This window comes from Ahaetulla prasina, chromosome 4 (genome assembly GCF_028640845.1).
Source record: "Ahaetulla prasina isolate Xishuangbanna chromosome 4, ASM2864084v1, whole genome shotgun sequence".
Classification (NCBI taxonomy): Eukaryota; Metazoa; Chordata; class Lepidosauria; order Squamata; family Colubridae; genus Ahaetulla; species Ahaetulla prasina.
The window spans coordinates 41566108-41579102 of record NC_080542.1 but is presented as its reverse complement, the minus strand read 5'-3'; the positions used below and the strand labels follow the sequence as shown (position 1 = coordinate 41579102).

General features: G+C 38.3%; 1 protein-coding gene across 1 annotated transcript; it reads right to left on the bottom strand.

The window, feature by feature from the left end:
• Positions 1-615: 615 nt before the first annotated feature.
• PSMC5 (proteasome 26S subunit, ATPase 5) lies at positions 616-12993 on the bottom strand. Its single transcript, XM_058183348.1, has 12 exons — positions 12919-12993; positions 11614-11685; positions 10326-10395; positions 9648-9745; positions 8467-8523; positions 8104-8334; positions 4956-5082; positions 4003-4193; positions 3518-3616; positions 3272-3382; positions 2718-2804; positions 616-1528 (listed from the first exon to the last, which is right to left on the bottom strand). Exons 1-12 carry the CDS (start codon positions 12940-12942, stop codon positions 1475-1477), a joined length of 1221 nt encoding a protein of 406 aa, XP_058039331.1. The 5' UTR covers positions 12943-12993; the 3' UTR covers positions 616-1474.
• Between the last annotated feature and the right edge of the window lie 2 nt (positions 12994-12995).

Here is a 12995-nt window from a genome sequence, read left to right as displayed (position 1 = left end):
TTTCCAGCATTGTGGACCAGCAGGAGGGAGGGGATGGTTCCACAGGAGTGGCTAGCAAGCACGCATATGCACTTCATTTGCACTCTCACAAATGGAATACATGTGCAAGTTTGTGCAAGTGGGGATCTGCATGTGTGTGTTCACCCATCACTTCCATGGCCCGGTTTCAAATGGTTCACAGCCCAGTAACGGGCCCTGGCCTGGGCGTTGGGATCCCCTAATGTAGACTGCAAAATTATTTTTCATATGCAGCATGTTTAAAAGGAAACAATTCTAACTATATTGAGTACATGAAATCATCTAGTTTTGTATCTGATTGCAACGCATATCCAGTTGGTTCTGAATGTAATGATAAGAGTACTTTGAACTTATAAAAAAAAATCAGTAGTTTCAAAGTAACACATTTGGAACTCACCCAAATTTACAACAGCACATACATGAAACTTTTATTATTACTTTTGACCACATAGTTCAAGGATGCCTTAAGAAGCCTCTTCCCTGAAAGCTTAGATTTTGCTATGAGTCCACAAAACTTAGTTCTTAGTCTCCTAACAATTGCATGTCCTGATTTATTGCACACAAAAGTTTGTAATTTTCAATAAAAACAGCCCAATAAATAGTTGCTACTGCTTAGTTTATTGGAGGGGAGGGGGAACAGAATGGAAAAGCAGGTTCTGTATCTTAAAATTACAAAGTTTAATTGGCAGGACTAATTCCAAAAATTTACAGTAGTAATTATTTAGTTACATTTTTGTTATGATACAATTTTCACTTCATAAAGCAAAGTTTAGTTAACTGTTTCTATTCATAGATGCAATTCCACTTTTTGCTTTGAAGACATCAAAGTTAAATGAGACCTTTAATAAAACGTTAATGAGTTTTTAATATCACAATTTTTTAAGACATTCTCCCTAAACAGTTTTTATTCCCTCTACCTTAAAATGTGATTATGAAAATGCAATATATTTACCACCATTCAATAACCACAAAGACATTAAAGATGCACAAAATATTTCAACCAACCCAAGAACAGACTTTTCTTGTTTTCTACACCAGTCTGGTTTGGAAGAGTTACATCCAGAATTGTCCTGGAGTAGCATGAAGTAATAGAGTGATACAGAATATTTAGTTCTGGATCAAGTTGCACACATATCTAACATGTACCTTTCCAAGCTACAAATTAGAGTAGAACTACAAAACTTGAAAACAGAACTGCAAATGCTGTTTCAAAGACATGTTACTACAGACTTAACCAGGCTTTTAGGAGGACCTCATCTCCTAAAATGCTTCCAGTGAGAAAACATGCAATTCATTTGGTTTTATAAACTAATTTCAATTGCTGAAAAGCTGAACAAATTATTAAAAAAAACCCTTTCCCCTCTTCCATTTACAATCAATTATATTGTTTTATCACACGAAAAACAAGTAAATGACATAAAAGGAAGTAACTTGATGAAATAGCAGCAATTTTTTATTACTTCCAGAGCTTCTTGATAGACATGTTCTTCTCACTGTCTTTTTGCATTACCTGCCAAGGGAGAAGCAGCATTAGAAACAAAGCATCAAGTAACACATAAATTGTAGCTTCTTAAAAGTCTTCTTCTACCACTAGCCTGGCTGTTTAAATCCATATATTTTATTATCTTTCCCTAACCAAAAAACTTTCAACTTATTAATTCCATGATAAAGTTGTACCTTCAAGTTACCTTCATTATATTAATAAAAATGCAGTTTTTGATGTAAGTATGCTATCATTCACCTACCCAATTAAATGTTAGTAATAGTTGAATTCAAGTAATTCAACTTTTGAGAACTCCCCACTATTACATACTACAGCTTCTCTGGAAAAAGGCAGTTCTGGTTTAGTCATGCCTAACCACAAGTAGTACTCAAGTTACAATTTTAATAATCACCATAATTATTTATTTAGCAATCATTCAAAGTTATGATGGCACTGAACAAATAGTAGTTATGACTTGCCAGCACCCCTGTGATCATGTGAATATTCTGGGCAACTAATTCACACTTAAGATTGATTGCATGATCACCATTTGCAACATTTCATGCTGGCTTCCACAGAAATTTATGGAGAAGCCAGCAGAGAAGATCAAAAGTTGCTGTGGTAAGTCTCTCTTACCCGTGCATACTCCACAGCCCTTCTAGGCCATTTGCACAGTGACTTGTGCCTCTCACATCCCCTCCTGCACTGACCCATGTTGCTTGTGCACATCGACCTTGATCTACACTTCTTGTACACAATTAAAGGGAAATACACCCCCTTGCACTCTCCCCGACCTATCCCATGCCTCTTGTGCGCTTCCCCTGACCCACCCAACTCACCATTGTTAACTTTCCCTGTGTGTACCTCTCACTCTCTCTCTTCCATTCTCTTATGTGCCTGCCAGTCTAGGACTTACAACTTCCTGCTTGCCTAATGATTACAGGATTCAGTTAACAATGACAACCAGAACTGCAGAGATTGCCATCATTAAGTGATGCAAGCATGTTTTATGACCTTATCACTTATTGTCAGAAATTCCAATCCTAATTGTCATCATAAGTTCAGGGATACTTCTATCACACAGTTAGCATGCCAAGTGGATATTCTGAATCAAAATTAAAAGCATTACAATTCAGTATATAAGAAAAACAGTTAGGGAAGGCAGCTGTATATATTGGGTATTTCCTTTGTCTCTTATATCAATCACCAACAGTACCTTTGCTACAGCCATTTCAAAGTCTTCTTGAGTTACGTGTACTCTCCTCTCTCTCAATGCATACATTCCAGCCTCTGTACATACACCCTGCAATACAAATTTGTACAATATAGTATGCCCTGTTCCATTCAAATATGAAGCGACCATAGAGCTCAGCCAGACTGTCTTTTGCCTTATCTAAAAAGAATACAATTGTTCCTAATGCTAAATGTATGCATAAAGCGCTAATTATAATTCAAGCACTAATTCTTGAAAATACTTCTTTTGAAATATTTAGCAAGTATATGCTTTAACACCAGCATTTATTTTCACCGGTCACAAAAAAGATCCATGCAAATAATGGTCTCTTCAATATTGAAAAACAGTTCTGCACAGCAGAATGCCTTGAGTAGCATAAAAATATCAGGAAAATACTTGCCAATATCCCTCCTATTCACAAGTTGAAAAACTATATCCCCCCCCCCCACATCCATGACTTTTTTAACAAAAATAATTCACTTTAAAAGGTACAGCAGCTGATCTGGCATCCCTTTAAATCAGAATTTCCCCATTACCTTGACCTCAGCCCCGGAAGCCCCTGGCATTAGTTCTGCAATCTTCCGCAGATTGATTCCTCTTGTCAGATTCATCTTACGAGAATGAATTTTCAGGATGTCTAGACGAGCCTATTGGAATCAAAAAGGAGAGCCAAAATAGTATAGAAAGTACAATACAGTATAGCTGATGGACATTCTCTCTCCAGCATCTCTTTATTGGAGAAAGTATTACAAGAAGCAAATGAAAAGCTGCCCCATTCTTACCTCTTCATTTGGAGGTGGGAATTCAATTTTTCTATCAATGCGGCCAGGACGAAGCAGGGCTGAATCCAAGATGTCTATGCGATTGGTTGCCATAATTACCTGCAAAAAGATAGCTTTGAACTGAACATTCATCCTATCCCATTCCCAAGCCTAAAAATGTGTCTTTTGAGCTATCTATTACAACTCTGTCTTATATATCTAACCTCCTCTATCCAAATTCTTTTTATCCATCCCCTCTCCTTTATTTTTTACTGGTGGCATAACTTTATACTCATATATGCAATTATCTAAGATATGTCTTTCGTTTTGGCTTGTCATGATTTGTAAAATCTTCCAAAAGTTTTTACAAAACTTTACAAAAGATTTGGATTTGAACTGTATGTCTGAAGTCACAATGGCTTTGTCATGTAACTAGGATTTTAAAAATTCTACCTTAGCAGAATTGGTGAACACAAGCTTATGATATCACACCTCTCTCAACACACCTTGATGTTCTTAGTAGCTTCAAAACCATCAAGCTGGTTGAGCAATTCCAACATTGTACGCTGAACTTCACTGTCCCCACCAGATCCACCTTCCAAGCGAGAAGAACCAATGGAGTCTATTTCATCCATGAAGATGATGGAAGGAGCATGTTCCCGTGCCATGACAAACAGCTCACGTACCATTCGTGCACCTGTCATCATAAATCAAGCATATTAACTCCTTCAGTCCCCTGAAATTACCACAGTAGGCCCCTGGTTGGAAAAACAAATTCCATTAATCCCTCCACAAACAGAGATTCTTTTAAATATTTTGCTGCCGTTCTAATTTTAATTCCATTTTCTATCCCTGAATTCTTTCCAAGGCATCTTTTTAACTCCGGGTTGCACGATTACTATATTATATTGCTGAAATGCATCACCTGGAAAATACTACAATGCCCAGGGCTATCCTTAACACCATCCAGAAGCTTCAACTGGTCAGCAGCATGGATAGTATGGGAATGCCTCAATATATCTTTGTGACAACTCTGCTCGACTAGTTGCACTGATTACCAGTTTGCTTCTAGGTGCAATTCAAGGTGCCAATTATAAGTAGTTCTTGACTTACAGTCATTCAACGTTTCAATGGTGCTGAAAAAAGTGATTTGTGACCAGTAGGTGCTCTTACAACCATTTCAACATCTCAACATGCTAATGTGATTAAAATTTGGACATTTGGCAGCTATTATTTATTTACATTTGCATCATCCTATGGTCACGTGATTACCATTTGCAACCTTCTAGGGAACTTCCAACAAACATAGTCAATGAAGCGAACTGGATTCACTTAACTGCAGCAAAAATAAAATTGTGTAGTTCATTCAACTACTTTGTTTAATGATGGAAGTTGGGAAATCCATATATTGGATAAATTAAATTAAAATTCCAAACCATGTAATCCTTCCCCAAATTACCTTCTCCAATGAATTTCTGCACAAGCTCAGAGCCAGAGACACGGATGAAGGTACAGTCAGTGTGATGAGCCACAGCCCGGGCCAGCAAAGTTTTTCCAGTACCAGGGGGTCCATACAATAGCACACCCTGTATGAGAGAATTTAAGATTAGCGGGGCATATAAGAGTTCCAAATTCAAAGAATGCAGCAGGGATTTTATGCAGCATGCTGGGACCCCACCCTGTAAGCAGCTTCCATTCTTATTCAATGAAACAAGGCATACATATGCCTTTTTTCACCAAGCGGGGCTGGCCTGATTGATTGATTTTAATATTTGGGGGTTTTAGCGGGTTTCTTAACAGGGGTTTTTATCTTTTGTAATTTTTTATCTAATATTTTTAAATATACAGTGGTTTAATTAGATTTTTAATCTTGTTACAGTATTTTAAATTGTTTTTGGATTATTGTTGTTTTATTTGCTGTACACCGCCCTGAGTCTTCGGAGAAGGACGGTATAAAAATATGAATGAATGAATGAATGAATGAATGAATAAATAAATAAATAAATAATGCATATGCGCATTTAGGCATGGAAAGATGGCCCTGAGTTTAACACATTGTTTTGGAGAAGTAGTGATGTGCTTCATTAAGAATCAGCTTCAGTACCATTTAGCAATTAGCAATTCATTTTCCAAATTGCCTATAATCAATTGCAATATTTATCAAATTTATACACTATCCATCTTGGGGGTTTACAAATGAAAGCCACAGTCATGCAAGAGACAGAGATAAAAAGAAAAGTTAACAAGTTAAAAAGATGGACTGCCCTCAAGCCACCCACCAACCACTCCTAGGATTGTATGTTGCTCTCAAATCCCCATGCCAGTTGTCAGAATCAGGTGATATTCTTCCAGAAGGCTACTAGAGTCCAGGCCCACCTTACTTCTGTCCATAGGACAGCAGAGAAGGCGGTCTTCCTAGGTGGCAAATCAAAAGACCCTCCTAATCATAACTGCCTCTATTTGAATATGAGTCATGGATCCAGGACATCAGATTACACTCCAGGTCTGTCTAGGACAGGACAACCCTATCCAAGACCAAACATGGTAATCTTCCTAGATACAGAGGAGCGTTCTACTCACAGCCCGTTCATCTTACCAGGGTTCAATTGAAGCCCAGTGTTCCCTATCCAGACCACGGTAGGCAGCATCCATAACATCACTTAATTCACCCAGAACAAAAATATATTTTAGGTGAATTAAGCATGATACCTCATCTGAATCTGCGAATTGATACCTCAGTCCACTATGAAGGATAGTCTGATCTAGCAGCTCCATATTAAATAGTTAAAAATCTTAAAAAGGGTAGAGAGGGCACCAAGCCTTGCAGTACCATACCCTGCTGAGCAGGAACAGCAGGCTGGACCTATCAACACTGACTGGAATTAGCCTTGGAGGGAGAATGTGAAGCAGTATAAAATTGTGCCCCACCTCGAAAGCTAAACTAAAACTATGAGTGGTGATATCAAAGACTATTGAGAAGAGTTCATATGAATTCACTATCTCAATCCCGTTCCTGCTAGATATCATTCAAAAGTATGACCAATGCCCTTTCTGTCCCTTTTCTGAGCTTGAAACATGACTAAAAGGGGTGCAGACAATCTGTATCATCCAGGATCCTCTAAAGCTGCATCATGATCATCTTCTCAATCACCTTTCATAAAAAGGAAAGTTGGGAGACAAAAATATCCAGAAAGGTGGGATCAGGTGATGGCTTTTTGAGAAGGTGTAGTAGCACAATTTTAAGTGGTAGCAGCAATATCCCCCCACTCCCCCTAGGATGAATTAAACATCACTAGGACCCATCCACGTCATCTCCCAGGTAGACTTAACAACCAGGAGGACATGGATCTAATTTTTTTTTTAATTTGCATTTATATCCCGCCCTTCTCCGAAGACTCAGGGCGGCTTACACTATGTCAAAGTCAACTTAATTCACAGGGCGCCAACACTTACAGTTCTGGGTCCATGAGGATCAATGTGTTCCCAGATAACTGAGTAAATTCATTCCTCAGGCATCTCCAAAGCACATGCACCATGCTTTGTCGCCAACTGAGAATAAATCCAGATAGATTTTATCTATCGGATGCAATGAAAATTCTTAAGTATAGCCTGAAGATAAACTTTTAAATCTCCCTTACCCAGAAGGATCCAGAAAACTGTAAACAAGTCATCAGGAAGCACACTATGGACACATTAAGAGCAGAGAAATACTGACATTTGCCCACTCCTAATCCTACAGTGTAGGCCTCAATAGTGGCTCTTAACTTGATAGGATTCATTCTTTATCTTCCTACAGTGGCATTGTAGATGTCTTGACCCTTTTCAGCTCTCTCAATTCCTCCATTAAACACAGGGAATAGCAGGAACAAAAGGTCAAGAGGTATTTTCTAAATGTCTAAATCTTATAAGCATATCCTGACTTATAAATCAAGAGAAAAATACCCAAAGAAACTACTTACAAATAAGCTTGCCTCAACACCCACTGAATTATGAATTATCACAGTGCCTATCTATTGCTTTTCAGAGAACATTGCAGGTGGAAATCCTCAACCTACCTAATCCATTATATATACCGAACAACAAAAGTGCTCTAATACCTCAAGATCTTGGTACTGAGATTTTTGGACTGTATATACCAGTGAGGACAAACCTTTTAGATACCAAGTGCCCAAACTGCACCTGAACGTGCGCATGAGCAGACATGCATAAACGTGCGCAAATGTGGACATGCACATGCGCACACACGGACATGCACAGCAGAGATCTGAAGACCAGCTGGCCGGCGGGAGGCAGGGCATCCCAACACCGGGCAGCGTGGCAAGAGGTAAGATCTTTTTCTTTTGTGAGCTTCTGTTTTGTTGTTTGCCATGGAGATCTGACCTGGGGCGACAGTGCACATGCCAGCAGAGAGGGTTGTGTGTGCCACCTGTGGCACGCGTGCCATAGATTTGCCATCGTGGGTATATACTAAGGGTTGAAGTTAAAACAAAACATATGCTCCTCTTAACCATTGATATTGCTATCTTACTGAAGGCTTTTTCAAAAGCTGTCCAATATCATTTCAATTTCTCAAGGTTTTGTGCCCCTTTGAAACACTTTTCACTTGCCTTCGGTTGAGCAATCCCCAAGGCTTCAAAAAGCTCTGGATGTTTAACTGGAAGCTCAATCACTTCCTTAATCTCTTTGATTTGCTTGTCAAGACCACCAATCATCTCATAGGTAGAATCTGGAACTTTCTCCACCATCATCAATGAAACTAGAGGATCCACTTTGTTTGGTAGTATCTTATGCAGTGTGTAGCTATCATTCCTCAGAGCAACACGACAGTTTGGTGTCACCTGGACAGTAAAGAGGAAAATAAGTTGTAAGTAATTGTGAACCACTGGGGGGGGGGGGGAATCACAAATCCGGATCTAGGGAAGACTTTATGGCCTTCCTTATCCCCAGAAAGCCAGAAACTGCTTACTCACATCATTGATGTCTATGTTTTTATCTACATCAACCACAAACTTGCCTTCTGGATGAACCTGAAATACAAAATGGCTAATTAACTCTATGGAGTTAATGGAAAAAAATATTTCTTGTATTGAAATAGCCTACAAGCTAAGGTCAATAAGTAATGCTGTTATTGTACAGCTGTATCACAGCTAGCTCATAGCTTCTGTTGTAAAAGCAAATGAAACAGAAAACCCTCAATTATTTTAGGATAGTTTATTTTGCAAGGCATCTCAAAACTGGACTCATTCAACATTCACTATTAAATCATTTTATCCGCTGATTTGAGTTACTTATGAAATAAGGGCAGGATCTAATACATAAAAGAATAATATATTTGCTGCTCTTGTCCTGAAATACTGTGGCAAACTACATTAAGAGGCTTAATTTTTAACTAGGTAACCTTTGATTTAAACATCACAGTTGCTATGATAAATCTAAATTTAGATTAGTCACTGTCAATTTTATTCCAATATCGCAAATACAACATTGCTATCAAAGTTCCTACCAATTTGTCTGAAAGATCTGAGAATTATAAACATGCATACAGTATTTATTACATTAATGCTCTATGTACATGCAATCCTAAACTAGGGCCACAAATGGGACCAAAATTTCTCTTGCTAAGCAAGGTAGTTAAGTGAGTTACACCCAATTTTACGACTTTTTTTGCCATATTATTAAGCAAATCTGGCTTCTCCCATTGACTTTGCTTGTTGAAAGCTGCTGAGAAGATTGCAAATGGGGGATAACATGAGCCTGGGATGTTGCAAAATCATAAATACATATCAGCTGCCAAATACCTAGTTTGATTACATGACCATGGATATATTGTGACAGTCATAAGTGCAAGGACCAGTCATAAGTAATTTTTTCAGTGCTGTTGTAACTTCAAATGGTTGCTAAATGATACATTACAAGTCAAGGATTACCTGTGGTATACATGAAACTCTTCTTTTCCCCTCCCCACACAGCAATTTTATCTTAGCAATCTTGACTGAGTGAATATTTGAGCAGAAGTGTTTTAATCATATCCATTTGCTGTAAATATTAACAAATGCTAAACACTATTATTCTCAACTAATATTTCAGTCTATTTCCAACTGAGGGAGCAAATATCTGAAATAGTGATAGATTTGTGCAAGGAAGACCATACCTTGACTAGCACCTTTTTTTTGTCCATAGCCCTCACCACTTCACCCACATAGGAACCCTGTTCCTGCAGAAGCTGCAATTCCTCACGAAGCAGGCGTACTAGAATATATAAAGTATTTAAACAATAAATAATGCATCAGCATAGGGTGATTGGATGGATGGCAGAAGAGTAAAACTTAGTCAACACAATGTAAAGACAGCTGGCTTGGTATACAAACTGGCATTCAGATTCTTGAACACCCGTAGTAAATAATTTCCTACTCATCAACTAAGATATTCTCTTCATCTCTGTTTGCCTACAAAATCACATTTCTATAAGCTTATAAAATACGTAAGTTAACATATAAGCTTCATATGTATAAACATTTGAGGACTGCAAATATATCTTTAATTAAAACTTATTTAGTAAGAAAACCATGTGCTTCATAAAGCTGTGTATGAATCTATATGCAGACCAATTCCACTGTGCTCTGCAATATAAATTTGGTTTTAGCTATTTAGGAGATATAATATAAAAATTATTTATCATTTATCTAGATAATTATAATTATCTAGATTGTCTTGCTATTACTCATTTAAAATACCATATTCAACTCCTAAAATATTTACAATTTTGGTTATTCTGCTCTTCATTTTTTGATCATAAAAGCAATCCAACAAAGCACTATTTCTAACTTACCCTTGGCATTAAGTTCATTCCTCTGAGCCTGCAGTCGTCTGAGATTCTGACTTTTATCATTGACTATCAACTTCAAGGAAAAGGAAAAAAACAATACATCATGAAAAACTCAGGCAGAAATCAATTACCATTGCTTAGAGGTCACAATAATAAAAAAGCATATATGCCCTGCTATAAGTATTACATAATCTGGAGAAAAAAGCTTTGCAAAGCATTTGTACCACTTCAAGCTATCAATTAAGGCAATCAAAGGCAGCTGCACTATTTCTATTCAACTGGATAAAATACTAATAACCAAGTGATTTAGCTCTCATACTAGTAAGGAGAGTTCATTCCCCAGCATATTTCAAGACCATATGCACCATGCCTTGAAGATTCATATCAAACATAGTAAACATATGTCAAAACCCCATTTTTTTCTGCATACATACCTGTCTTTATTCACAATTATGAGCCCCAGAAAAGGACCTTTCGCCGTGAATTAAAAACTTATTTATTTATCCAAGCGGGACTGGCTTGATTTTTAAATTTTCAAATTTTTAATTTTTAGTAATTTTATATGGGGTATTTTAGTCTGGGTCAATTTGACGGTTTTAATTTGGCCATTATTGAATACGTATTTTAATTGATATTTTAATTTTGTATATTTAATTGTTTTAACCTTGGCTGTACACCGCCCTGAGTCCTTCGGAAGAAGGGCGGCATAAAAATTTAAATAAATAAATAAATAAATTTACATCTTACTGTTTTCTTTTTGAAGCATTAATGCAAATGCTACATTATGCTACACCAGGGGTATCAAACGCAAGGCTTGTGGACTGGATCCAGCCTGCAGTGCTTCTGGCATCCATTGGAGGGGCACAGGCGGTCCCCTTCTGTGCCCTGTTTTGGCTACTCAGGAGGCCATTCAGGCCAAAAACGGGGTGCGGGGGACTGTAGCCACTCCCCACATGCTGCATTTTGGCCAGCAAAGTGCTGCAGGAAGCCATTCAGGCCAAAAACAGGGTGTAGGGGACTGCGGGTGGTTCCCCAATGCCCCATTTTGGCCAGCAGGAGGCATCAAGAGAACTACAATGCTGATCCAGCCCTCAAAGAAATCCAGTTTGACACCCCTGTGCTACACATTATCAGCAGTAATGAATACAAAGTTGAAAGTTATCCAGAAATCACATTTCAAATCAACTACAATCCAAACGTTTCAAAGCTTAATCTACCCATCAGAAGAAAAAGTTTATTTGTAAAGAAAATAACATGACTTTTAATCTTTCAGTAAATCAATAACTCTTACCTGCAGCTCCTCAATCTTGGAGAGGTAATACTGGCGCAGACCTGTTCCACCCTTGCCCTCATCCAGGTCCATCTGTCAAAGAAAAGCAGAACAGGATAAGTCATAAGACAACCTCCCTTTGAAGCATAGCCCTTCAGTCAGAGCACAGGTAATTCCTGGCACCTTGTAACTGCCATTTCATATTTCCTTTAGTCCCTAAGCTAACCCTTTTCTTTCTTTAAAAATAATTTAAGTCTAAAACAAGACTTTACATGTGTTTCATATCTCCATTTCCACAGAAAAGTCCTCTTAAGTAATAACCTGAATTCGCAACAACTATAAGGGGCGTGCATAAGAGCACAAAAGTGCCTACCCTTCCTGTCCTATTGTTTCTTTTCATTATATCCAATTAATATAGTTATTACATACTTATGCTCATATATATGCTTATACATTATATAGCTATTTCATTTCATGTTAATGCCTATATATACTGATATGACAAAATAAAAAAAAAACATGAACATTCAAGGCACTTTCGTATTTTACCTCACAACATGCGCATTCTCCCCACTTATCATTTCACTCATCTGTCTGTCCGTCTCATTACCAGCATTTACATGGCAGGTGTTAGCACAAAAATGCATTGTGGAAGTACACCAAAAGGTAGACCAGGTGTGAAAATGCATTCTTTTTTTCTGATTCCCAATTTTTCTGATTCTGATTCCCAATTTTTCTGATTCCCAAGGGTCCCCCCCCCCAGGATTTTTCTGATTCCCAATTTTTCTGATTCCCAAGGGTCCGCCCAGGTCCCCCGGGAGGTCCCCGCAACCTCCGAGGCCAAAAATATATTTTTTACGGGGGGGGGGGAGATCTATGGCAAAAAGCAAAGTTCAAAGCTTCCCCTAAAAGTCCTAAACCCCATTTCCAGAGACTTATTCCCTCTCCCACTTCTCAGGGGCTGAGAACATCCTCAATTCCCGGTGTGGCTTTCCAGGTAGCCCAGGTGGACACACGTAAATTAATATACATATGCCCTTCCCTATGGCGGGAGGGGGAAATAGTTATTCCCCTCCTTATAACGTCACCAGCTACAAACGACCTTCTAAGACCGGAACGGGTCCCTCAGAGAAGCCGCACCTCTTCCTATTACTCTGACCGGATATACGAGAGCCTACATATTTTCCAAATCGTTTCCCTCCGATCTCTCGCTAGCAGAACACAAAATAGCCGCTGACATTCTCCCCTTTCCCTAACACTTTTCTTTTTTTGTATAAAGCGGCAGCGACTGCTGATGTGATTCAGCAATCCGCAGAAATCGCTTACCTGCTCCGGCCCTTCTACCGCCATTTTCTTACGTCTAGAGTAACAGTGGCCGGGGAAAAAAAAAAAAATCGCGCGTG